This window comes from Leuresthes tenuis, unplaced genomic scaffold, assembly GCF_036924035.1.
Source record: "Leuresthes tenuis unplaced genomic scaffold, fLeuTen1.0.hap1 SCAF_3, whole genome shotgun sequence".
Classification (NCBI taxonomy): domain Eukaryota; kingdom Metazoa; phylum Chordata; class Actinopteri; order Atheriniformes; family Atherinopsidae; genus Leuresthes; species Leuresthes tenuis.
Window position 1 is genome coordinate 5,894,692 of NW_027325357.1, and position 27,965 is coordinate 5,922,656.

The 27,965-nt window shown below is 42.0% G+C and overlaps 2 protein-coding genes across 11 annotated transcripts in view; both read right to left on the reverse strand.

Annotated features, from left to right (window-relative positions):
• Positions 1-20,498, reverse strand: part of flnba (filamin B a) — a 63,690-nt gene extending 43,192 nt beyond the window's left edge. For both annotated transcript variants that reach the window (XM_072381531.1, XM_072381530.1), the window contains exon 1: positions 20,063-20,498. In XM_072381531.1, coding sequence (XP_072237632.1) covers positions 20,063-20,354 — 292 coding nt within the window. In that variant the 5' untranslated portion in view covers positions 20,355-20,498. The remainder of the gene's footprint in view (positions 1-20,062) is intronic.
• Positions 20,499-23,102: 2,604 nt separating this feature from the next.
• The window catches only part of slmapa (sarcolemma associated protein a), a 52,874-nt gene continuing 48,011 nt past the window's right edge, over positions 23,103-27,965 (reverse strand). For all 9 annotated transcript variants that reach the window (XM_072381537.1, XM_072381539.1, XM_072381536.1 and 6 more), the window contains one exon: positions 23,103-25,477. In XM_072381537.1, the coding sequence (XP_072237638.1) occupies positions 25,382-25,477 (96 nt within the window). In that variant the 3' untranslated portion in view covers positions 23,103-25,381. The remainder of the gene's footprint in view (positions 25,478-27,965) is intronic.

The window sequence follows — 27,965 nt, forward strand, 5'->3', positions numbered from 1 at the left end:
CGAGGAGTTGGATGAAATATGACAAGTAAACATGGCCATTCACGCATTTGTCCTCCAAACAAAACATTGACACTGCTGCTCTCCACCTGCATCCTTCCCTTCACTTCACTCGTCATGAAAAAGGACCCGAGACATCTGGTACCCAGACCATTTCAAAGAGAAAAAGTTGCCTCCGACAATAGATTAGTGTTTTCCAGCGATTTTGATTTTAAAAAAGTGCACAGGTATTTTCCTGAAGGTGGCCAGGAATACATCCCACAATCCCAATGTAGGTCAGAAAATCTAAAAACAAAGCCGAGTTATTTAAGAAACTATCCTATGGATTTAAACCTTCCTTCTACAGCACTCAGACGTAATTATTGCTGTTTAATAGCAACTATTAGTTCAGTGTTAAATGGCTCTGCGGGGATCCGCTTGCTGTTACTGGTGTTATAACTGCACCCACTGGTCAGAATTAGTTTTTAAATGTGCATTTCTGACCATATGATATCGAAATGAGTCATTTGTATGTGGTTTCACCATAAAAATGCCAAACTAATGTGGCTTGTATTGAACCAAATATCATCCAGATTAATGTAAATGCATATTCCAGCTTCAATGAAAGCCAGTTCATCTTAAAACATATAGGAAAGGAACATTAAACATGGAGGTTTAATGAACACAAAGAGGAACTGAACCACCAACACTAAGAAACTGATCTTTCTCCTGAGATAGAGCTCTGAAAATCACCAACATGATTTCAAGGTTTCATATTCAGGTGAATATCTCACCTGTATATGAAGCCTTATTACACATCACTACAATCAGCAGGTCTGACTCATTTCTGTAAAGCGGATGTGAGCGATGAATCGCCTGAATGAGACGTAGATGGCTCAGAGAGTCAGTAAAGCCAATAAATGTGTGGCTTCTGCAGCGACTTTGTCTTCTCAGAGGCTGAATGAGTCATTACTACTATCAAAACTGAGATATCAGCGGAAGCTTTAAATGGGGCACCTTCACATTCTTTGGATTTCTCCTTGAAAATCAGACTGAATACTACAAGCATCAAAGGGCCGTCTTCAAAGTTTTATATTCCACCTTGATTCCCGGATTTCACAATCGTTCAAACTTCTCACACCAGATTCAGTTACAAATGTATCCGTCTCTGCTTGCTTGTGCAACGATGTTGCTGCAAGCCAGCCGCTTATTGGTGAGCTCAGCAGATATGAGTCGTGTCCCCACAGTGTGAGAAATCCTGTGATCCACCCAGAGAAGCTGCAGCTTTGCTCCAACATCAGCAAAACAGCTGTGGTCCAAACATGTTTCAGCAACCCAGGTTTAGGTGGAGCTTTGAGGCTGCTGCCTCGCCTCTGGTGACACAATACTCCAACACACACTTTTTTTAAAATCCAGGAGTGGCTGTAACATCCCGTTTATGACACTCCTAATCGTCAACCATTATCTTTTACACAGTCTCTGGATTTTTCCCCTTTGATTTATCCTCATTCCTCCACAAACCCCTTCAATCGCCTCACCTTTTTGTATTCTTTACAGCTCATTTCTCCTTAACCTGCGTGGCGTCTCACACTGAGATTGTAAGGCCACACCTGTGTGGGGGTGTGTGGCAGTGTGTCACATCGTCAGTGGCCTTCACTCCCACGTCCACCCACAGCTGAGCTCATTCACTCAGCTTACTGACAGATTAGTCACACAAAAGCTGCTCCTTTCTTTACGGAAACCAGGACGGGAACTAACAAATCATTAAGTTCATGTACAAGAAAGGGATGAAAATTGCACTTTTGTTCCTATGAGCAGATCATTTTTCTTTTCTGACCCATTATAACCAGCTGCAGAAGTCAGTAACGAGGATCCCTTTTGCTGTTGAAACACAGGAAAAAGGGAGCAACACAGCGCAGCTCTTTTCACACAGTGACCACCAATCACATTTCAAGAAATTCACAACTTAAACCTACATTTGTACAATTCAAGTCAGACATTTTTTGCTCTTCTTATGAACTTCTTGTGACAGACTCAACATTCAGCCAAACAAGTAGTTGGCTAAACATCTAAAGGCTTACTGAGCCGTTTGTGCACCGCATTGTTAATAGTTTAAGGTAATGAGGCTATCACCATGGCAACCTATTGTTCATATGGGGGGGAAGAGTTTAATCGTGTGTGTTGCTTGTGCTGAGACTTTCTGTACGTGGCAGATAAAGAGTGTTTTAGAGGGTTTAATAGCTCTAATAACCTGCTGCATTGTTTCCTTACAGCCTGATCTCTCCCCTCTGAGCCCCTCCATCCTCCGTATGTGACCCACTCTCATACATCACTTTTCAATCCCAACAGCCTGATCACTGTTCTGGTTGTTTATTCGAATTAAATGCATCCCTTTTTACCCCCTTTAACCGACTCTGGGATGATTCAGTGTCCTTTTACGTGCTCCTCTGCACCTACTGTAGCGTCAGGGTGCTTCGCTTCCAACACCAACATGTAGGACCCATTGAAAGCTTCACCTCATCTCCCCCACCCAGAAACCTTAAACATTACAGTCACATCCTCTTTCATTCAGGGATTTATCCATCCACAGATGCATTCACAAAAGGTCTCCATTTAGTTCAGCCCAGATCTAAGACTGATAAATGGAGTCTGAACCTCTCTGTGAACCACTATTCCTGCTGATACCCGCAGATTTGTTGATCTGTTGCCTTGGAGACACAACAATACCAAGACAATAAGGTCACTAAAGTAGAAGTGGGTGCCCGGAGGGTTTAAGTTTGCATTAGCATGGACAAAGAAAACCTGAATGTGTACAAGGAGAAATGGAAAGTGAGATAGACAGACGTGCGTTTGTGTGCAAAGGTGAATTGGAACAAAACGCCTCCCTTATCAGCACGGCACACCCTGGCCAGCACAGGAAGTTACATAATCAGCCAGCAGCAGACTCCAAAAATACCTGCCCTGTGGTCCGAGCTAAACTAATAACAGAAACTGACCTCCAACCAGTCCGGTTATTCATTATGAGACTGACAAATAACCACAGAAAACCCAGAGCAGATATTACAACTGGGCCAAATAAAGACTTCCAGTTGTTCAACCACCTATTTATGTAAAATGTTAGAGTATGAAGTGTTGAGTGAAACAAGGATCTTATACCATCAAATCTAATCTCTTTTTTGGTTTCACAAGGTTATTTTGGCTACATTTGAAGGACTTATCTCACGAGTAGAGAGGCCCTGGTTGCAGTTTCCTTTGCAGTCAAATTTCTGACAAAAGTGGAAATGCTCTTGGGGAGGAATGAATGAAGAAAGGAAGGAACGGACAAACAGATGAATGACGTAAGAAATTAATGAGGAAAAGGAAGGAATGTGGGAGTGAAGGAATAAAGGCTCCAATACCCATAACAGCAGCTCCACTCATTGTCATCAGCACAAATAAATGGATCAGTTATCCGTTCCAATCACAAACCAGTGGAGCTGCACACCAGTTGGAAACACTGGTTCTACCAGCCTTTGCTCGTGATGTAGCAAATTAATAAAAATCAGGACTGCTTCATACCACAAATTAAACTCCCAGGATGATTTTAAGGAGGGTCCAGTTCTGCATACATGCATCATATCTGACTGTGGCCGAGACTTCCTTCAGTTGCACCTAAAAACATTTCTTTGGGACCATCTCGGCCCTCCACCTTTAATATTGTGGCACAGTTAGCAACGACTGCCAAATGTATTTGCTTTAAATGCGTCACGAGCCAGAGGTCTTTAGATCCAGAAAAACACAAGTTTCCAAACCACAATGAGGTCTATGTAATAAACAGGAAGGTGTCAGTGGCTGCTGGAGAGATCAGAGGGGAAACAATACTGGGATGGTCAGCACTCAGTCTGGAAAACAACATGATACAAAACAAAAGGTTTAATCTCTTGATAGACTTACATGTTGCATCAGGGTCAATAAGAAAATATCAAGCTGACAAAGAACGTTTAAGACGAGTGGCTAAAGGAGATTTGGAAGGAAGGGTCAAGAGGCACCTGCGGTGGTAAACAGGACGTGTAGCTACTGTGTGTGTGTGTGTGTGTGTGTGTGGTGCGAGTCATTGTACAAACAAATTCCTGAGTGGTGAGATCACAACACCCCACCCACTAACCCCCAAAAATCACCTCCACCCCACTGAGGATGAATAGAAGGTGAATAAAATGCCGCCACACACACACTTTATGGCTACTGCAAACACAAATTGAAAAAGCACCCCCACACAGTCACTCTCTCACTCAGCAGGTAGCTTTTAGAAACTGGACTCAGATCAGCTACAAGCAGTCGTCACTCAACACACTGCGAGGAGAAAGACACACCCTGTACACACGTCCAGGTGTCTGACATCACCACCTTCCTGTCTTTACCGCAAAGAGATCGCAGAGGATTTGACATGAGCTGAATTGAATCACCAGGGTTCGTTTGGAAGATGCACATGAAAGCAGTGACACAGTAACAAGAGATTTAATTTTTTTTTCCAAACCTCAGATAAAAGAAGTAGGCTGAAAACTTAACAATATGCTGCTTTTGTCATTTATGATCAGATATTTTAGATCCGAACTGATATGCAACCATACAGCTGTCCAATCCAACTATACAGAATGTGATGAATGATCATTTATCAGTAATATAGCTTTGTTAAACCAGAACTTTTGTTCAGTGTTCTCCTCCCATCGTGCATTTCCTGTCTTTACATGGGACTTTGGCTGCGTTCAGACTACACGTCAAATGTGGCCAAAAGCAGATATTTTTGCTCATGTGTGACTCGGATCAGATTTCTTTTGTTTGAACAGCACAAGTCATAAGGAATTAGAATTTTCTCAATTTCAATTTGGGCCTGATCCGAGCCGTAAATCTGAATCGAGCAGAAAGGCCTGCAGTCTGAACGGACTCCATGCATCATGGGTTCCTGCTGCCCGAGAGGAAGTGACTCATCTTTAAAAACTCTTAAAGTAAGAACGTTAAAACCACCAAGCAGCTCCTTTGTTGTGCTTGAAGAGGTAGTTTAAGTTCTATATTAGGACAAAGGTCTCACCAGACATCTGAGTGCTGTTCCTTTATTACTTGTGGCACCTATAAGTCTATTCTCCATTAATCAGTCGCACAGTCTACAAATTGTCTAAACATTTCCTAAAGTCGCTTCCCACAGACCAGATTCCTAATCAAAATGGGCCGATTGTAAAATAAATTCAGTTTACCATCATGAATGATGACAAAAGCAGCAAATCCTCACTTTCAAAGAGTCTTCAGACCCACCAGAGAAAGTTTTGCTTAAAAATAAATAATCCACAGCGTCAATTTATTGATTGAAGTTTCCACATGCACAAATAAACCTGTGCATACTTCCTTTTGGGTCAGCCGTGCCAAAACTTCCCATGCGTGTGCATGTATTTGGTCTACAGTAGAGGTGCAGATAACAGATGCTCATGCAGGGTCTCTCCTTAAATAAAGCGGATATGGTCTTCTGCTCCTCATCTTGGAAAAACTGCATAACAGACTGTGGGACGGTGGAAATTGATCCGAGAGAGAGTCGGTGTTCTCGGTCCTAATGCTCGCAAATATTTAGGCTGCACGCAGTCAGCTGTAGACGGACCCGGTGAATCACCGACGGAAGATGGAAAAAATTCAATTAAATGAAGAAGCACAGGCCTCAAGAACATGGAAACTGAATTGCCTTTAATATTTCAGACCCCCTGGCTTGTTATGAGTAATGCTGCAACTGGGGGCAGGGGGTGAAATCAGTGTAATAAATACATTGTGATGCACAGCAGGAGCAGTGAGGGTAAAATCCAAGGCATCTGCTCAAGATGCTTCTCCAACAGTCGGTAATCATTACATACATTTGGGAAGATGGAGCCAAGGAAACACGTTTCCTATAATTAAAGTGAACTGAACCTTGAAGCTTCTCAAGAGGTTTGAGCTGCTTTTAAATTACCTTAACACTTGTGATCTACTTTTGTGGGCTAATATTTTAACTGCTGAACATCATGACGGCACTCCCAAACTGTGACACCCACTGGCGACATCAGTGCTGTAATAACAGCACAGAGGAGTCACATGAGTCATGCACCAGCAGCTCGGCTCGAGGAGGTGATCCACCAAAAGAAAACACGATCAGATTGCAGACATAAAGAGGCAAGAGGGGTTTAATGTCTCTGATTTGAGTAATGAGGGGTGAGCAAGATGAACAATGTGTCATTCTGTCTCAGACTCTTTAATCTGGTTTTGGTTGGACAAACAGCTGCAGAAAAGAAGTGAGTGAAGATCAAAGACTCAGAAGTACTCACTCGTTCTTTTTACAAGGAGTTTAGGTGAATAAACCTAAAAGAAGACTTGAAAAGCTTCACGAAAACCTGAAGAGCGTCCAGGATTAGTTCAAGAGGTGAATCTGTAGAGTTCACCAAACTGGAGAAGCTCAAAACCGACAGACGCTTGCTTTGAGGACAGAAACAAAAGCAGAGAAACAAAGATTAAACCTTTTATTAGAGGAACAGACCGTTTCAAAGTTAAGAGCCAATCTGAGCAGAAACTTTTCTCAGAAGACCAAAAATTAAAACCAGAGCAGAGCATCAGCAGGAAGGAAAACAGAGTGAAACACATGATCTAAACGCATGAATAATAAAGCCCCGCAGGGACAACGGCGTCCGATACAAGTTCGATGTGAAGAAACAGCCAAAGAAATATGACACGAGAGCCACATGAGAGCAGAGTAACCCACACGGCGCAGCCCTGTAATTAACACACAAACATCTGGCATGACGTCCACATGCATCAACAGCACACACACTGACAGACACACGGCAGCGTTTAGCCCTGCATGACCTCACTCTGCTGGTTCCCAGGCTATGATGTCATCACAACCAGACCCGTCATGCGGTGAGGGCGAGGAGGATTAAGGGAAGAAATTAGACGTGTCATTTGTTTTATTATGAGAAAGCCACTTAATGTCACTTCCATGAGAAAATAAGAACATTCGTCTGTACGTAAGCGTACTGCTCAGACATTTCTATCCACCTCATATCACGGCAAACAGCCACTTTCTCAGCAAACTCATTTAATCTCAGCTGGAGGATTTTCTGCCCATTCTGACTGAATATTTGTGGGTTTCTGACCAGATTAGTACTTTAACTGATATTTCATGGAAGAAAACAAGCTCAACATAATCAAATGCTCGATTTAAATCAGAAACTATCTTATCAAGAAAAAAGTGGGACCAGTTTTTGTTACACTCGTTTGTCAAACCAACTGTTGGTGCCAAAAGTTTTAAAAATCAAAGTTGAACAGAGAATAAACAAGAGGAAAAGAAAGAAAAGCCAAAGATGAAAAGATGTTTGAAGCTGAGCCAGGCTGCAGGAGGTTCACCGCTGTGATTATCAATGAACAATCTCAGTAAACCACAGAAACCATGCACACACACACACTTTTGTATTTCTGTGAGGACACACTGACATAATGCATTCCACAGCTTCTTAACAAGGTCAAGTCGATGTGGCCAAAACATGTCAGGATTTTTCTTTTGGGGAGAACAGTCTGATCCGAATCATTTATCTACATATTTGGACTTAATTCCTGTTCACCTGCTCAGCCGTCAGTACATCTTACAAATGTGTGCACTTGTTTTAATTTAATTTGAGTCTGACCTGTTGTGGTGATTCACATCTCCTCTGCTTCAACAACAAGCTTCCACTATGCAAGACACGCTGGATGAACCAAACCGACTCAACTCAGTTCAAATGATGTTACTTTTTTACTCAGGAGAGCACGGACATCGTAAGGATTTCCTTTAATTGCTCGGGTTCATAATTAGGTTTCAACTATGTGGCATTTTGAGACAACTGGTAGCAGCATCATTTTGGAAACAAACACATTTTTGATAATGTGCACAATTGTTTTAGTTCCATCCATCCATCCATGATCTTCTGCTTATTTGAGGTCGGCTCCTGAAGGCAACAGGTCCAGGAGGGAAAGTCAGACCTCCCTCTCTCCAGCTCCTTCTGGGGATTCCCAGGCCAGATGGGATGATGTGAGATAGAGATATATATATATATAAAAAATCCCTCCAGTGAGTTGTGGGTCTGCCTGGGGTTCCTCCCAGTTGGATGTACATTTGCGTAGTTGATTAAATCTGAACTCAAGACGACTGTCGAGCCCAGAATGGATGTTTTGGCAGGCAATAGTGTCATCTCAGCATCTTATAATTATCATTGCTGTATTTCATCTGACGTTAAACAACATTAGCAGGATATCTGCAATAAATCTCCAGCATACTGCTCATAATCAGGGTCAGCATCAGTCCGTGAATAACTCATAATAGGTCGACCACTTTTCCAGATGGCTGTTTGTTGCAGATTCATATCAATGGTCCCTTCATCCAGAGAGGAAACACAAACCTGAAGCTGAAGTGTTATTTAGAATTTTGTCCTAATCTAAATGGACTGGCAGTGGTCGTGAGCTGCCAAGGACTGATTGATGTCATGTGGGCTGGCCAAAAACATGAGAAGAGAACCAGGAAACTGGTTAGATGCAGGAGAAGTGGGAGTGTGGCGCTTTGAGCTGGGACCCATCAGGTAGACTCATTCCCCTCCTACTGTAGCAAACTGCTTAGTTTCTCTTCTTATTTCTAAGAACAGCAGCGCAGTATTAAACCCTATCCCTCTAAACCAGCCACTGAGGAGGCAGTGCCCATGTTTACACAACGACAGCCTTAGCAAGAAGAAGAGGATGAAGATACCAAGAGAACTTTGACAGAGCAATATGAACAGATTCAGACTTCAGGGCTCTTATATGCCAAACTGATGTAAATAAGCAGTAATGGCAGGACCCTCTGCTGCGTCCAGGGACAAAACTACCAAAGACGACCTACAACTAAGACGCACCGTCTGCAAGAGGACATAAAGCATGAGTCCATTACTCAATAAGATATAAAAAGTTAATGCTCATGAACGCCACTATCAGCTTAGGTTTTAATATCCAACATAGGTCTAAGCCCAGGAAGGCACGTTTTAACACCTTTTTTCTGAAAAGGCTTGAAATTAACACATTACATGGATCGTTTTGTACAAATATGCTTTATTAAGCTTCACGCATTTAAACAGAAACATCTACACTCGCTCTGCTTTCCCTAATCCAACATGTGTCTGTACCCCACAAGCTGCACCACGAAGCTGTGCCGTGCAGCCATCATCCCAACTACAAACTGATGTGCTTTGGGTCATTTCACATAAAGACGTTTGGACTGCAAAGACGCAGTTACTTATTACTTTATAGATTTATGTTTTATGCAAGAAAAGCAGATAATATGCTTAAATGTTCCACCTGTAACCATCACAAGCTGAACCCTTAAACCAGGTTTTTACCCAAAGCCAGACAAAAGTGTCAATAAGAAGAGTCCTCAGTCACACAAAGACAGACAAACCTTTAAAAAGCCGACTAATCCTTCATTTTAAATCCACCACCATCTCCCTGCACAGCATTTTCTTTGTCCATCAGCTTCCTGTCAGTGTGCTCATCACTAACCAAATACCGATCGAGCAGCGACTGAAATTAACTCTGCGTCATGTCTGCTGCCTCTTCACCCAGACGACACAGGTGTGTGGATGTTGATTCATCCCCCATGAAAGAAAGCGTCGCACCAATTCACAATGGAACCAATGGCACAACAACAATTCAGTCTCATGAAGACACGAAGGTCTGCGGTGCGATGACAGGACGAGCGGCGGGGACGAGGCAGACAGAGACAGGCATTTTAATTCCATTAACCTTTCATCAGCAGACACCTCATCACTCAAACTACAGCCTACATGTAGAGACATTCCTCAGGTGAAACACGTACCTCATGTCTTCCTAGAGCCTAAAGCAACTTTTTCAGAACTGTTGCACAGCCCAACCACTCTAAAAGATGCTCATTTTAGACCAATAAAGTTCAATTTCTTCAAAACCAAGAAGCCAAAAGAGCATTTTGTCATCTGCATTTACATCTAAGAAAGACAAATTAATTAATAAAAGAAAGACTTCATAAAGGCTACAACCAGCAGCTGATTCATTTATCTTTTTAGAAGGGCTAGAACAGGTAGTTTTACTTTGTTCATTGCAAACAAAAGCAGTGGCCATTTTTAAATGGGCTGTATGATGGACGGATTTCTGGATCCACAGCTGTCAGGGACCCAAGCAGGAAAGCCAAGAAATTACAACAAATGTTGATTTTATTATGACTTTCAGTCAAACTTCACACTAAACAACCACTTCCCTCTCCAGTCCCTGTCCAAAGATAATCAGCTCCTTTTCTTCTACTTGAAGAACATTTCTGGATTATTTCAACATGACATAATTCACATTCTTGTAGGTTTTGTGGGTCATGCTAACTATTAGCCAGGGAGTTGTTCCTTTTTGCCCCCCTTTATAGGCATCTTCTTGTTCAGATTGTGCCCCAAGTAAGCATGACCCAAAGAAAGTGACTATTCCTTCAGCAGCTACTAAGAACAAACAACTCGAGGTTACAGAACGCGGTAAATAAGACCCAACGTACTGGGTGATTTGTTACACTGAACCATCTGGAAAAGCTTCAAAGTGTTTGGAAAAAGTGAAGGCACTTTTAAACAGCGTTTGTCATGGGATTGGATTAACCATCCGTCTTTCAGCGGGCATGTTCAATGCACACTTTGATGTTGATGGAAACTGCAAAACTAAACGAGTTGTGTTGCAAGTGGGGGATAGGAACAGCTGGAGATCAGTTCTGAAGTAGCAAATGTGATACTCATACAGACCATCACAAGGACAATCAGCCGCTTCTGCAGAAATATTCGTATGAACTGTCCACACAAACTAATTGGGTCTTCTTTAAAGTTTAGTTTCGGGTTATTGAAAACTGCGCCGTTCACTTCAGCCATGCATGATACAGCCTAGAACACTGCCTGCATACAACACCACGCTCCAATTCATTTGCTCCTTACTAGCTGATGGTTACCAGCTCATTTTCTAGGAACGTTTCCTTTTCCAACTGCAGGAAGACACTCCAGTTAAAACCAATCAGTTGGAGGAAATTTAAACTAGTCAAAGCTTCTTTCGATGAAGGACTAACTGATGCTACAACAGCATCCACCTCAACCCTTTTATGAGCTGCTATTATCGACCGTCCTTAGAGGATTCCTGGAAAAAGGACTGACCTACAACCTGGAGCAGACCACAAGGGATTCGCTTCTCAAAATCTAGCAAAACTCAGCAGAATCGGTTAAGTTAAACTCATCAAAACATCCCCAAATACATTTCAAATAGTCTCCATCATTTTGATAAAATAAACCATTTAAATGGGTCTCAAACGATAAGAAGGTGACGTTTGTTCTTCATGTCTCAGCCTGGAAAACCCAACAAAAAGCTGCTTCACTCAGACTTCAATCCAACAAAGACGCTTTCTCTGCAGAGAGGTGGTGTGTGTGTGTGTGTGTGTGTGTAAGTCTATAGCCTGGCTTTTCTCAGGTTACCTTTCCCGCAGCAACACAGAAGCCTGTGTCTCACACATTACAGCTGCTGGCGTGGGAGCAAAGCTGACAATGAAAAAGGTAAAAACGTCAAACTTTTATGTCCGTGTAGGTACAATGAACATCAAACACATTTTGATTCGACTCACGCTGCCTGATTGGCCCCAAAAAGCTGACTGCAGGGAGGATGTGGCGCATTAAGCAGCTTTTTAAACCCTCAGACTGAATGCAGCTTTCTGGCTCAGTCACACCTGAGTGAGGCTTTTGGCAAAGGCACCAAAGGTCGGCGCTGGGAATGTCATTTCTGGTAGCTTTAAGGGTACAGAGGAGCTCAGAAATGCCAATAGTTTGCATGTGTGTCTTTAAAATAAGAACAGACTCTGTCTGACACTTGAATAAAAAAAGCTTTTAATTACACTGGTGAGAAAAAACTTCTAATTTAGTAAATCTGAAACGTTTAGGTAATAATGTAACCTGCTGCGATTTCTGGAGCCCGAAGCAAACATCTAATCAAACCCAGGAGAACACAAGAGATGGAGGAACTCTGTTGGCGTTTTAGGATAAGATCTGAAACCAGTCGTGTTCTTCGTTTCAACACCAACGACAGTTAATTCCTCCAAAACCACGAGTTGATCCAGCCCCATTAATCAAAGACGCATCATCAAGTTTTGACCTTAATGAAAGTGACACGTGTTGAGATCTGGTTGCAATTATTGATCCGACAGCAATTCTCTCTAAAGAAGGAGTGAGCAGGGAGCTGAGGGAAGCTGGACAGCCCGTGTTTACAGCATGTCCCACCAGCCGACACCGCCGAGCAGTAAAACCCAAAGACGAGACCAAAGGCCGGAGCCATAAATATGACATAAATCTAATGTTTGGGTTTTTTCCTCCTGGAGGAGTGAAACCCAAGAGCTGAAACAGATGAGGGAAGAAAACAGCCAAGAGGCAAACATGTTTCTGTTAGAGGAAAAAAAGCTGTGAGGTTTCACAGAGCGAGAACACGGCCAACGCAAACACGCCCGTCAGCTAGGACTTACAGACACGACAGTCTTCAGAGATCGAGCAGAAAATAATACGCCTTTATGGTTCCAACTTCCAAAGAAAATTAAATCAAAGCAGGATCTCTCATATTTTGTTTTCCTCCATTAGAAAGCACCATCATCACACGGAGTGTGAAACTGACAAACTCTTAAAGTTCAGTCACACCAAAAACAACTAATTACGTCTCTAAATAGACCAAATACTGTTCCAAGCCACATGAATGGCGTATTCCACACTACAACTGCAGTTTCACAACGGTGGCAAATTATATTGATGAGATAAATCGACAGCCAATCAAAAATACACCACCTCTCATCCATGGTGCCGAAAGATGGACGGCTCCAAGACCAAGCCTCAGTTTTCCCTGAATGAAGAAAAGCTAAACATTTAATATTGTCTTCCCCGACTAACTCTTATGCGAGTTACTTGGTGGTGTAGGGATACCTTTGAAATCATCCATTCCCAGCCACAATCTACAGTTAAGTGTTCAACTCGGATGAGATCAAAGGTTATCGCCTGTTGTGAATCCTTATTTGGCAGCTGATTTGTGTCGAGCTGCATGAAGACGTAATTTACTGAACAAAATCTGGGATGTCACTGTGTGTTAGTGGTGCTCGTGTTCTTTGGAAAACATGAATGTATAATGTGCACGTCTCAAGCAAATGAACAAAAGCTGCTCAATAACATGACGTCCAGGTAAACAGGCATAAAATAAATGAAGCACAGCAATGACTCAAATCTCATATCCTCCTCTTATCAGCACAAAAATCACTGGAGATAAAAATCACACCATGAAAGAAAGTCCCTTAGTAACAAAAACTCATTAAAACAGAAACCAAGATGATAAACTAGTGTAAAAGCAGGCATCGACCAGCTGCCCCGGCTGGCTTTGGATTGTTGTTTACACACAGCGCCATGGCAACGAGCGGCCGAAAGCGAAAGACTTTAAAGTGTGTGTGTGTGTGTGTGTGTGTGTGTGTGTGTGTGTGTGTGTGGTTTCTGGTCCAGGACCGGAGCAGCCAGCCAGACAGTTAATGTCACAGAAACGGAGGGCGAGCCGGCAGTTAAAGTTCAGCGGGCAGAAGGAGAAATCTGCCCTACATGTTGGCAGACATCAAGAAGAGGCTGAAAGCAAAACTGAACATAAATCATTGATGGGAGTGACCCATTTTGATCAAAACACAGCAGCAGTTCAGCATTACACTTCCACAAAGCCGGCCGTCACGTACAGGCCAATGACGGACGAAACCATTTAAGATGGTCAAACAGCTTACCGATACTTGGCTTGTTAGTGAACATGAGTGTTTAATCATCGCGTATTTTTAGATTGTTCCATAGATGGGAACACAACACCTGGGTGTACAAAACAGGAGAAATGTGATCGTCTGAAAGAAGGAATCGATCAAGCCAACATGGAAGTGCAGTCATCCTGGCACGGACCAGTTTCCCAACATCACTTTGGTCGAATTTTCATGACGTTGCCTAGATGAAAGAAAGCAGCTCCAGAGACCCATTTAATATGAGAGTTAAGACAAGTCCTGGTTAAAATGACTCCATGGTTACTCACATTAGAGCTAAAAGCTAAGGCAATGCCGTTGAGAACAGCTAAATGGTTCGACTGAGGTTTTTAGGGCTAAAAACGATGAGATCTGTCGCCTGAATTCAGAAGTTGAACCCTGTGGAACACCACAGGACACATTCAATTCAGTTTTATTCATTGAACGCCAGGTCACAACCAATGCCATCTGAAGGCACTTTAAAGTTAATATGTACAAACTGGAAACTTAAAATAGTCCAAAGTAATGCAATATTCAAGTCTTTGCAGAAAGATGCTCTGGTCAGCGTTTTAAAAAGCTGCACTCAGATCTAACAGGACGAGCACAGAGAGAAACAGAGGTTATTTGCAACTTTAATTTGTCTTCAAAACGCGGATTATTGCAATGAGAACCTTGTTCAATATAAAAAAAAATGAAACATATGCATCACAATCCAGGTTAAAAACAGACTGAGGAAAACTGCCATAAAAACACAAACACTGAAGAACCACAGGCCGACGGTTTGTGCACATTAGAGAATGAAGTCACGGCTGGATTTAGGTCACAACTCAAAGCCTCCGATCCTGTCGGGCCTGTTCTGAGCAGTCACACGTCTCCTCTCAGGCAGATGTAGAGCACAGCTTTTCAGGTTCAGTCGCACCGCCTTCAAAATAAACTTCCATTTCACAAATGTCTGACATAAACAGATTAAAAGGTGATGCCACAACCATTTATTTGGTCTGCGATCCACGTTTCTGCAGTCGTTGCACAACTCAGTTTACGGCCCGTCCGTTGTCTGGTGAACGATCAGCGTTTTCAAAACAGAAAGCTAATAAACAGCCAGTTCAGTCCGTCACAAATGCTGTGAAGAAAGTGAAGTGTCATGCATCTGTAGAACGAGGGGTTTTCCCCTCGGGAGTTTGTGGAAACTAAATCAATTTCAGTTTCTGATAACAAGTCAATGTTACGTAGTTTATTTTTACAGCACGTTTCATGGAAAAAACAATTCAGAGTGCTTTACGTAAGATGAAAGCATTCAGCGGGGAGTGGAAGAAGCATAAAAAACAAGAATATGAAAAAAGAAAAAATGTAAATGATTAAAAACAAGCAACAGTCTGGATAAATTGGATTTAAAAATGTCTGCATTTGGTGACTGTTTCATCTCCTCTGGCAGTTTGTTCCACTTGTTTGCAGCATAGCAGCTAAATGCTGCTTCTCCAGGTTTAGTCTGGACTCTGGACTGGACCAGCTGACCTGAGTCCTTGGCTCTAAGAGCTCTGCTGGGTTTATATTCTCTGAACAGATCACAGATGTAAACCATCAGCAGGCTTTTAAAATCTGTTCTGCGACTGACTGGAAGCCAGACTAAAGCCTTTAAGACTGGTTTGATGTGTTCAGACTAACTGTCTAATAGTTAGAACACAAGTCGGTTCTTAGACCAAACTCCTCCAGATCTTCTCCGCATGCAGCTGTGAAGAAACACCCGTCTGCACAAGTGGACGGCCAACGCCCTCTCTATTCAACACACACACACACACACACCTGCCGCGCAACTCGCTGGTAGTAATGTGCACACTTTGTTTCCGACAGACGCAAACAGCATTCACACAAAGGATCATATCGCTTTGGATGAAGATTCTTCAAATTGGGCTTTCCTGCTGTGCATTATACAAAACTTTCTGCATGTAAAAAGCTCTGCAGTCTGCACCAAAGTAGATATTCTCTCCTGCACAGCAGTGGCTGAACTGCCCGGGACGCCTCCGTTACCATCCAGGTTATGGTCTACATCACCAGGAAACATTTGAATAAAGCCTGTCCAGCACACAGTTTGTGTTGCACTCCATTTTTAACCAGTCAAGAGCCTGAAACTTTCAGGAGGGGGTCTGGAAGAGACAGGAACTGAAAGAGAGCATTTCATAGTGAGACACAAGGTGCTGCTGAAGTGAAACGTGAGGAAACTAAGGAAAACGTTTTCAAAATGATTGGGTTAGTCCGACCAGGAGAAAACATCCTTCATCCGAACTGAAATTAACAAGTTGTAGCTCATCTGCACACACACCTTCACTTCCTTTTAAAGGCATTTTATTTAGTTTGTAAACAGGTTTGACATCAATTTGATGTCATTGGCTGACTTTTAATACATGTCCTGATTTGTGAAACAAGAGCACCGTAGGAGTATAAAACTGCCACATCAATGGGCCATTAGAAATGCTTTGCTTTAAAATCCTAAGCGAATTGAGTCGTGGAGTCGGAGGGATGAGGATTTTCCACCCTTTGGGATCCCACACATCCAAAAATAAATGAGTAGAATTACATGGTGCGTTTTAACATGATTTGTTGACATCCCGTGAAAAGACCTGCTGAAAATATTTCTTCCTGTCACAGCTTTCATTAGACAAAAGCTTGGGGCCTCCTTAAGGGGCCCATACCACAGCTAACCATTAACACACAGACATGTGAAAAGGACAGAGCTGCATCACTCTGACAACAGTGAACATCTCCTTCCCACGCTTGTTTTTCCCCCGCCTGGCTGGCCATCATTGAGGTGAGGCATCTGACAAACTGCCGTTATCTGTGTAACTGGACTGTAACTTCTCCAAGAAGCCCAGATCCGATCACTAATAACAGCGCTTTTCTTCCAGTGATATCTCCATTCTGAGTCCTCGTGTTCCGCTCCGACATGCGAACGCAGTTAAGCTGTTACACGAGCTGCCAAATACTCTTGCTGCAGGCTGTAAACAAGACGAGCCTCGAGTCCACACCTGAGAGATAGAACACGCCCTTCAGACCGCAGCCGACTCAAGGCCGAAACGCTTTAGTTTCTCAGCCCAGCTCTCGTGGGCTTCCTTGTTTGGTTAAGTTCATCTGAGCCAGTGTGAAGTTGAACTGTGGTGTGGATTTAACACCCAGATGGCTGGAAAGGAGGTCCAAACAGACTGGATTTGTTAAAGAAAAGGAAAATATTAAGAAAGTAGACGTGCAGCTTTAAAAAGGAGAAAAAAATAAATAAATCTGGTCATAGAATAAAACATCCATAAAGTGCAGCAACCATCGTTGAGTTACACTCCAAGAAGCTGCGTCACTGTTTATCTTCACATCAGTGAGCTTTACAGGTTTATTTCTGCAGTTTTTAAACAGTCGAGCAATTTTCTTCTGCACAAAATCTGCTCTAAAACCTGAGCTTTGATTAAAAAACGGCTTCCTCAAAAACCAGCCTCTATTAAAACTAAAGATATGAAATAAGAACCATCTGCCTGTACGTTTATCAATATTCAGAAAAGTCTTTGTGCATCTTTAAAGCAGGTAAAAGCACCTGAAACTCCCCCAAATCTGAAAGGAAAACACAGGATGTTGCATCTGGCCCGAGTGGGTTCAGTCTCTCACAATTCTGGCAGCTGTGACCAGCATCTGAGATTCACTTTAAAGACAAAGTCAAGAAACATGGTTTTACACATGTTGCAGCTCTGTAAAGCAGAAAAGCTCCTCCATGCATTCTCATTCGCTAAAAGCCACACTTACACACGCATGAAAGACTCACGTTTTGTGCCAAATTAAGAGTTGATATTTCTAAAAATACATGGAACTCAATTTCTTCACCTCAACAGAACAAAACTGATCTAGTGACGAGTCATTTCATCTCAAAAAGCTTTTTCTTTTCGTTAGATCAGATAAAGCAACCTACTTCAGAAAACAAGTTTTCATTTAAAATAAGTAGAAAATAAAGGTCTGATTTACTTGATTACACCCGATTTCAGCTGCCATAAGAGTTGGTTAAAGCAGCTACTGAAGGAGGCATACATGTGTGGTTTTATTAGCATTGTTGTTAGGACAAAGGGATTTAGGATTGTTGCAACACATGAGGTTGACAAACTCATGACCTGAACAACTCAAAGTGAAAATGAGCCATTATCTCAAGAGAACCAAATAATTCACTTGCAATCTGGAGATAAAGGCATTAAAGAAAACTTTAAGCGCAGCCACTGTATTTCTGACCCAAAAGAAGAGGAAAAAAGAAAAATCCATAATATCTAGTTGACCATTTTAAGTAAGAAATTCAGAAACCTTACAGTTATCAGGCAGTTCATTCTCCAACTGTTTTGACAATCAACCAATTTCTGAAAAGAACCAACATCCAGAAATCTGAATTTTGGATGTTTCTGAAGCTCTGAAGGTTTAAACTCTGCTGGACTCTGAGCGCGTGTCCCACCCAGTCAGCCGTTTCCTCTCTGGTGTGGAAAAATAATTAAACCTCCACCACAGTTGTACGTCGCTCAGTGCACTCCGACCTCAGCTTCCACCCATCGCCAAACGCCCGGCAGCCTCTGAGGCTCAGTTATTTCAGCACTTTCACTGACCGTGGTCTCCAATCAACGCTAGTGCAGCCTACAATTCCCACAAAAACAGACCGGAAAACTCCAGAGCTCTTTCACATATTTAGAAATGTTTAAATCAAATGAATCTTAGTACCAACATGTGCACAGAGAGCTCATGAAACACCCAAAGTGACTGGCAAAGAAGCAGCAACCTCACAGCTGCGTCTGACCACAGACAGGTGAGGTCATTCGTAAAGGCCTGAGAAGTACCTTCCAAAACAGTGACTCAGCAGCTTGTTGACTGAGCTGGCTGAATGCAGAGAAAGAGGCTGCGTTCACTGTCTGGAAGGAAGATGAACAGAAAAGATGGATACAGTAATCATGCCCCATGAGAAGAACCCCAAAATCGCCTGGAGGCTCATTTCAGCGTCGTGTCTGATCCATGTTTGCTTGGAGAAGCTCAAGAAGGCTTCATGAATTGCACCAAGAACCAACCAGAGAGAATAACAACCCCCCCCCCCACAGATTAAACATCAACACAGATAATCGAAACGTTCCCAAGTAGTGAAGCACAGGCAGAAATGTGGCAGACAGCTGCCTCTTTTACAGCAGAGTGCTGCGTCAGGTGTGCAGGTATCCAGGCTGCTACGTCAGCACTGAGAACACCTTCGATCGCACTGAAGTCACAACCAGGCAGCAAAATATGCACACACAAATAAAGAAAACAGCTCGTTTAATCACAAACAAATAATCCCCCACATACAGCCTTATGAGCCAGTTACAGAAGGCCGATGAGCAGCTGAAGAAACCTTTGAAATCCTGAGGTGCTGCTAAGAGCTGGATGCCTTATATCATCATCTAAATGTCAGAAAATTCATCAATATGAGACCCAGACTGAAGAGCTGCCTTCACTTGTTTTACACTTTGACAGTAAAGACAGTCAAGTTAAAATAAAATGCAAATATTGTCCGACTGGCCCTTTCCATCATGTCAAATCCCTCGGATTCATTTCTTTATTAAAATTACAGCAAAACATGCAATCCTACCAGCAAAAAATAAATAAATGTATCCATCAGTTGCTTTTTTTGACTTCATGGCACACAGAAACAGCTCTATAGCTCCACAGTTAAAGAGCTGCTGCAAAAATTAAGCAGCTTAGAAAATCAAAAACATGAGTAAATGATTCAGACTTCCCATTTAACACCAAGTGGTTCTAATTTTGTGAATATTGGCTGCAAGAGTAAAAACAGTCCTCATCCAAATCCCAAACCGAGGAGATCTCCACGTGGCACCTGCCTCATAAACGCAGGTACCCCAGGTGTTTCCCACCCCTGTGGGAGGCTGCTCATTAGGACACGGCACACCAGACTCCATTCAGAAAACAGTCCATTTAATCCTGCTGTATAAAATACCATTTGTCTGATCTTTTCAAGACAAATTAAATTGGTTTTAGCCCCTAAAGTGGTTTTCCTCACTATAAAAACGACGGTAAAAATCATTAAATAACTGAATTTAGTAAATGTATCAAACACTTGATAAGCTTTCAACAGCTGCTGATTTTATTTATTCATTTTTTTTAAATAGTTTAAATTATGTAAACTTGGAAACAAAGTTTCACTCGGAGCTTATTCCTATATATAATAAATCATATATCAGTCTTTTAAAGCCGAATGAATGGACCTCGGTCACTCACCTATGGAGACCAGCTTTATGCTCTCCCGCTCCAGAAACTCCAGAGCCACCGACACGTTCTCCAGCTTCATCTGCCTGAAGTTGGGCCTCGGGTGGTACTTTCTGTACATCTTTTTGTGGCTGAGGACTTCCAGCAGGGCGATGAGTCTGAGACCGTCGCCCAGATCCAGCTGCAGGTCCGCGATCCGCTTGTTGACGCACTTCAGGTGCTCGTTGATCCATCGGGTGAAGGTGTTCTGCTGGATCTTCTTCCACGGAGCGTCCTCAGCCAGGTCCTTCTCTGTGGCGGGCATCTTTAAGCGCTCTTCCCGGTTGTTTTCTGTAACGCTGGTTGTTCGGACTCGGGTTAAATGTGACTGAAAGTGGGCCGCTCTGCGTGCTGCGTCTTTCCCCGGAGCTGCCGCAACTTGGTCTGAAGTTCTTTCCTCAAACTCACCGACACTTGAAGCGGCGGGTGCGTTCAGGTGGCGCTCCGATTTTTCCACTTTCTACTTACAAGTTCATGCGTCAGCGACGTTTTACCGCCCCCCGTTGATGTTTTTGTGTCTTTTTCTTTATGGACAGTTAATTACCTTTTCACGCGAAAATAATAAGAAACAAGACTCTGAATTCAGTCATTCAGCTTACAGAGAGACAGTAATTTTACAAAGCCAGACCGAAAAGAGCAGAAAATACTCAGACACAACTCTAAAGCGCACATAAGTTAAAATAATCAAATTCAATCAGATTTTAATGCGCAACAAATCTTTAAAATCCCCGTGTAAGAACAAATATGAATAATTTGTGTTAATTAAAAGATTCAAACGGATCAGAACAAAAATGACTAAAAGAAAACCTGCTGCTTTATTGACCATGTGATGCCTTATCTTTTTATTAGTTACTGTATTGTTTTAATATTAAAGTATTTTATCACTTTGATTGTACCCTGCATGTTTTACTATGAAGAGAAACAAAAAAGAAAACATTTATTAAGTAACTTAATAAAGAGAAAAGATCTCACAAAAATATCAACAAATCACGAAATCTTTGCCTTTAAAAAGAAACATCAATGTCATTTTCAATGTCATATATATATATATATATATATATACATATATATATATATATATATACACATATATATATATATATATATATATATATACAAAAGTAAAGATTATTTCAATCTGTAGATGCAAGGAGTTCATATTCTATTTAATCAGGGTGAAGTTTTCCACTTAGTCATGAATCTCGTGCTTGTTGTGTTGTTTGTACTTTTAGGACGACGCAGATCAATAAACTCTGATCTGATCAGCTTTACTCATGACAAAACCAGAGGAGGTCAAAGTTTGAGCTTCCACAACGTGCCTCAGAGGACGCAGAAAGTACTAATTTACTTCAATAAAAGATTCAGGTCATCACAACACCAGGGATCAAAATCATGTGAAAACTTTCAGAATCTACCAAGCTGCTGAATCAAAATATTGATTTGAAAGCTTTATTTAAAATATTTCAAACAAAATTAAGGAACAAAATAATATTTTGAAATCATTTTAAGACAGTTTTTCCTTTAGGCAACAATTTAAGAGAAAATGTATGACTATAAATGTAAAAATGCTGCAAATTCAGGTGATAATTGGCTCACCATCACTTCTTTGATCATGTATCTTTAATAAATTGCCACAAAACTTAAAGTCAATTTCAGTGGTCTGAAATTTTCAGTGGAGATAATCATGTTTGAATACCTTGTATCAAATTAAAATGTATTTTCTTCATGCTTCTGTAATCAGAAAGGATTTTTTCATCTAAGCAAAACTACAGCAGATCTACACAGACTCGTTTCCTCTGGGATCTTTTCATCAGCAGCACATGACACTTCATGTTTCTTGTCAACCGTCTCATAACAAAACGTGTTAACATCTGTTTTCAGTAGATCTTAAAAATCTGAGGCGAGTCGTTGCTGAACTGAAACTCTCCTCAAATGTTTCGCCTTCACAGTTTTGGATGAGATCAGATCTGCGCGTCAGCTCCTAAATCCTCCAGCAAGTTTCTATCATCTCGTAAAGATGACATCGTGCTCCCGTCTGAATGATTGATGCGTGTTTGCCATGTGAAGACATTCAGCTAATGACACACCTACACAGGCCCAGACCTGCACTCAGGAGAGAAATCCCCATCATTTCTCTCTAGATACTCTTAGAAAAGTACAATTTTGAGGTACTGATACTTTATTTCATGCCTCTATTTTAAATAACATCTTACTTTATCACATACTTTTGTCAGATATACAGATGGATGCTTCTTGCAAAGGAAAAGCCAACATGTCTGTAAATAAATTGGAGCTCTCAGACGGCACGATATGAGAGAGTCATGCCACTTAGATCACAGCCACATGGGCTCAGGAGTAGCTTAGAAAACCAGCTTTACTCAGCACAGTCCACCAATGCATCTACAAAAGCAGCCTGGAAGTGTATTACACAAGGAGGGAGCAATAAATCAACTGTGTGCAGAGTTCTCTGGACACGAGCTCATCTCAGATGGACGGGAAGACAGTGGACACGTGTTCTGTGGTCAGATGCGTCTACGTTTCAGCTGATTTTAGTAAATTAAAAAAAACCTGCATTTAGTTCTACAAAGAAGAGAAAGACCATCCAGGCTGTTCTCAGGCAGCATCTGTGATGGTATGGATGACTTCATATGAGTGAAGGTAGCACTGAGGCAGAGGTGGCTGATGGACGCACGCTACCATCAGACTGAAGTCTTCTCTCCTCATTCTGAACAGCTTCCAGCAGCGTGGCTTCATACACACAGAGTGTGTGTGTGTGTGTGTGTGTGTGTGTTGGACAGACTCCACCTCTGTCTCCCGTTGAAACTGTACGGAGCATCATGAAGAAAAGCAGACCGCAACAACAACCACGGACTGCTGAGCTGAGATCCTGGACTCAGCAACAGTTAGCATCCTCAGCTCCCAAACCAAAGAAACATTTGTTTTCCACTCGTTTATCGATGTTGTGAGTGGAGCTCAGAGTGAGGTTTGTGAGTGAAGAGACTGGAAACAGGTGTGGTGGGTCAGCTTGCTACAACTTTAATCCAAACATCGCTCTGCATATTCAATACATCACCATCATATTCTCTACACAGCTCCCTCTCATATCTCTAAACAATTTAAACAAAATAAGTCTAGTTGCACATCATTCAATAACATTTTATTTTACAATTCTCTCTCTGTACTTTAGTGTTTTTGTCTTTAAACATCAGGAATATTTGTTCGCTGTCATTTGTTATTTCTTTTTTTGTTTTTTTTTTGTTTTAAACACGGAGACAAGACAGAATACACAGACGATGACAAACGCTGCTCGAGTCCAAAGTGTGAACCGACACACACCCCACTATACACCGACACACACTGTTATAATTCAATGTCTGTTAAAAAGCTTTCAACAGAGGCCTGAAGTGTTAAAGTTGATCCCATCGTGCTGATAATTTACCTTCGGAGCCTTTTCATGAGCTGAACATCGAAGGAGTTTAAAGAGAAATGAGTCGATAGAAGATGCGACACAGACTGAAGTCTTAAATCCCGGAAAGCTCGTTAATCTGCAGAAATAAAACACGTTGGGTGGACTGAGGCACCAGAGAAAATCCTGTTGTGGTGTTCATGTGGGATGGAGGATTGATGGGACGCCACTCTTTGACTTCTGACAACCAGGAGAAGAGCTGGAACAGGCGTCTGCTTTGGAAATACCTATATGACCTCAGGTCAATTCAATCTCTTATTCACATTTTCCACCAATTAAGAGTCAGTTTAAAATGTATGTGACCAGAGTGGCGCATCTCTACATCGGAAGACAGTAGAGCTCAACAGTAATACTCCTGCATGTTATTGTTTCCATTTTACATTTTCTACTCAAGCAACAGGTTTTCAGGCATCCTGCAAAAACTGAGGTGTTTGGAAAGAGAAAAAACCGTGAAAGTTCATCCTCTGCAAAACACAAACACAAATTTCGTTCCATCCAGAACCCGAACTGCTCGGTCGGAGAACATTTTGATGGCTCCGCGTTATGGTTGGCTCATCAAATAATGAAAAGATGATTTAATAATGAAAACACATCTCACTGGACTTCCTCCAGTAGTCGAGGAAGACTGAGCGGCAGTTGAAAGCTTTGGAAAGACTTGGTAAGATGTTACAGATCTTCTGTCCTCATCCGTAACACTGACAGGCCTCTGTGTGCGTTTATCTGACAAAGTGTGTGTGCTTGGCTGTCCCAACACAAACTGTGGTGCTTGTTAGTTACATCAGAGGCACTTTGACCCCTTTTCTGTGTCCCCAAAGAGAAGAGAAAAAAGAAAGAAAAAATCCGGATTTATTTCAGTAATTTGGCTTCAAGTTTCCACCTCCAACTTCAACCCCAAAAAAAGAGAAAGAAAACAAACCAGAAAACGCCATGTTAGACGTCCAACAAGGCCGACTGAAACAGAACAGAGCAGAGCAGGACTTCCTGAACCCGCCAGTGTGAATACTTTCCAACAGACTCAGTGAACAGACACACTTCATCCCTTTGTGCGCTCACTAAACACTTAGAATACTTATATCATCCACTTTTCAACCTTAAACCTGCTCCAATGAGGTGCGATGCAGATTTCCTGTTGTCCCAGTTCCAGCTATGCCTCGTTAGTGTCGCACACATTTCCCAGCTGATAATTCAGCCTTTAAATTTACCTAAAAATTTACAAAACAGGAGAAATGCATCCATGTTTTTTTTGTCATGATATGAACCAATGAAACTGAGGTGGTTATGAGCAGATAAATTCCTCAAGTGATCAAAAAGCAACACGCAGATGCTGTACATGTTTGATAGTCACAAGAAGCCGGCACACAAAGCTGGGTTGAAGTTTTTGTAGGTAAAATTAAAGGTGAATGCTCCACTTTTCAAAGAGAAAGCAGCCTGTAGCCTGACCTGTGATGAAGAAGAGTCAGTGTCCTCACTGAGGCTGCTGGAAAGCACTTCGTTCCCTCCATCCTGTCCGTTTACCATGAGTGTGAGCGTCACATCGGGCAGGTTTTTGTGAGGAAGCTCTGCCTGCCGGCGAATGCTTCATTACCCAGAGACAAAAACCAAAACGCCCCCACCACAGCTGAGAGAGAGAGCTGAGAATAAAAACGACAACAAAACTCCTCCTCTCAGGAAAAAAATCTTTAAAATAAACCAAGAAGCATCTGAGTCCTCTGTAGAAACCACAACCTTTATATTCCCTCTACAATTATGTACAATTACATTTTATACAAGTAAAGCAGTGATGCTCTCCTCACAGCGCTCTGTGTGTGTGTGCATGTGTGTGTGTTCTAGGTGGAGCTGCTCTTGGAGAGGTTGGGGTAGAGGACGGCTGCTGTCACGGCGACCATCACTGCGATGACCGGCATCCAGGGGCTCCAGCCGCTCTGCCCGAGAGACGACGACACACACACACGGAAACAGAGACAAAGAAAACCAAGTTAGTCTGCAGTGGTGTCTGAGCTCTGCAGCTGGACCGAGACAGAACCAGAGAGGGCGCTTTTCATGACGCTAACACGTCTCCTCGCCTCCGTCACTCGCATCCCGTTCCTGCCCAGAAAGGTGCGAGGACGGATGCGTTCGAAGATAATCTGAGGCCCAAGTTAGCATGATGAAAATCACCTGCAGGTGACAGGAGGAGAGTGAAAGACAAAGCAGTGCAGGAACAGAAAGACAGGCCCATTCAGTCCAAAAGATGATACTTTCTCCTTTCTTGGATGCACAAGTTTTTGCCTTTCAATGGAAAAAAAAAAAACAAAACTAAAAACCGTTTATTTACAAAAAGCAACGCACACGAATCAACATGTAAACACATTCCTGCAAACAACAAGCTGAGGTTAGCTCAACTGATAATTTGGTCCAAATTGATTTAAAAAAGAAAAGAAAAAGAAAATCTTTTTAAATGTCCAAGTTAAAGTTAAAGTAGATAAAAACAACCTTTTATCCTGTCAATCTTTAACAATAAAACAAGACACACTGCAAATCAGACCCAGGCCACTTTCATGTGGTCCTAAATCGGATGCATCTGATGTTTTCTTCAAAGTGAGCTCAGTCTGAACGCTCATGTCACATAAAGTGAGACAATTCTGCGCCCGAGGAGGCGGGACACGGTGAGAATCAAATGTAAACAATGGACAAAACAAGCACTTGGTCATAATTTTGTTGGCTCCGATTGCACAACAACTTCGGGACCGGTGCTCACGCGCTGACATGTGTAGCATCGCGGGTCACTTCACACCCGAGCCTGATGGCGGTCGCATTTCAATTAAACTGAACTGAACTGAGCTTTAAGACCTGCAGTGTGAACGCAGCCGTAGAGCCACTATCACACTTTTATATCTGATGTGAGGTTTCCTTCAGCATCTACACTGATCAGGTCTGTGTGCAAAACTCGGTGAATTTCCCAGCCTTTGGATGCGGTTAAACAGTCATCGCAGACGTTTACGCCCAGTTTCCTCCAGGTTTTGTCATGAGTTTGGCTCCAAAAGGTAAGTACGGCTCTGAGGAGGGTCCATACTGTAAAAACTACATGACAATAAGACATGAAAGCACCACAGCTGGGTCGTAGTTTAAGGTATCTGCTTTTGTTGACATTCATCCAAGTGATTTTTCATGAGATACAGAAAGGATTTTACTCATGTAAGTCCACATGTCAAATATTTCATCCTTTTTGGGAGAAGCTCTGTCTTCTGTCACGGCTTAAAATCCAGCTCCACTGAAGGTTTCTTGGCATTTCATAAGCATCCATCCACACCTCAACATCTTCCAGGCCAAGACAATTTGTCAAGGATACAGCCATGAATACAGTTCAAGTCTGTGTCAACCTTTCAGTTGGTGGGCTGGTCATCTGTTCAAATAGATAACAGATGTGCCGCAGCAGACAGCCGGGGTGTGAAAAAGCTCTTCATCAATGGAGATCTGTCCACTTCGAAGGAGCTTTGTAAAAAGCAAACACGAACAAGCACAATTTGTGCACAAAAAACATTGAAAAGGGAAAAAAATATCATTTTTTGGGACTGTTGGAGAGGAAATAAAGTTTAAAAAAAAAAAACAGATGGAAAACAGCAAAGTAAACAAGATCGAAGACATAACCCGACTAGAAAAACAGAGAAGTTGCAGACCAGTTTTCCTTCAACAACAGGAAACACTGGACAGACATTCCTTAATTAAGAGAAGCAGCAAAAAACGACACAGAACAAACATGATGGACAGGATGTTGGAGGTTTCAAAAAGAAAGATGCATTTAATGTCTGGAAAGAAAAACACCCATATTCAAAGAAATAAAGATGCATGCTGCAGAATGAATAAAACAGCAAAGCTGAGAGTGAAATGGAAACGTAACTGGGTTAACGCAGCAAACTGGATGGAAGAAACGCAGGTCAAATTAAAACAATTAACCACAAATCCTGCGGCAAAAGATGGACAAAAACAAGCATAAGATTAAAAATGAAAGACCCTGAAGAGGAGTGAGAAGAGAGAGCGCCGGTGGAACGTATGAAACAGGTCAGAGCAGGACCCTTTAAAGGGATTCCAGTCTGAGTTTCAGCTGGTTAGACTTCCTACACCTCAGGCTTCAGCTTTCAACCAACAAAAAGCCTCTAATTTAGTCAAATAAACGGAGGCAAAATCTGAATCTGAATAATGAATGAAGTCTTTGCCCAACTTTCTCACATCCTTCGACTAAAACCTGGTCTAAAAATCTCTGGTTTCACAGTAAAAGCGAACCGTGACTGATTTGGGAGAATTTAAGATGACAAAAAAATGACAAAACCCTGCATTTAAATTCTTTTCACCATGAATATATAAGTATTAAAATGGGGTAGTTGGAAATTTTGGATGAGAGAAATGAGGCCACAGCGGTGTGGAAACTGTTTC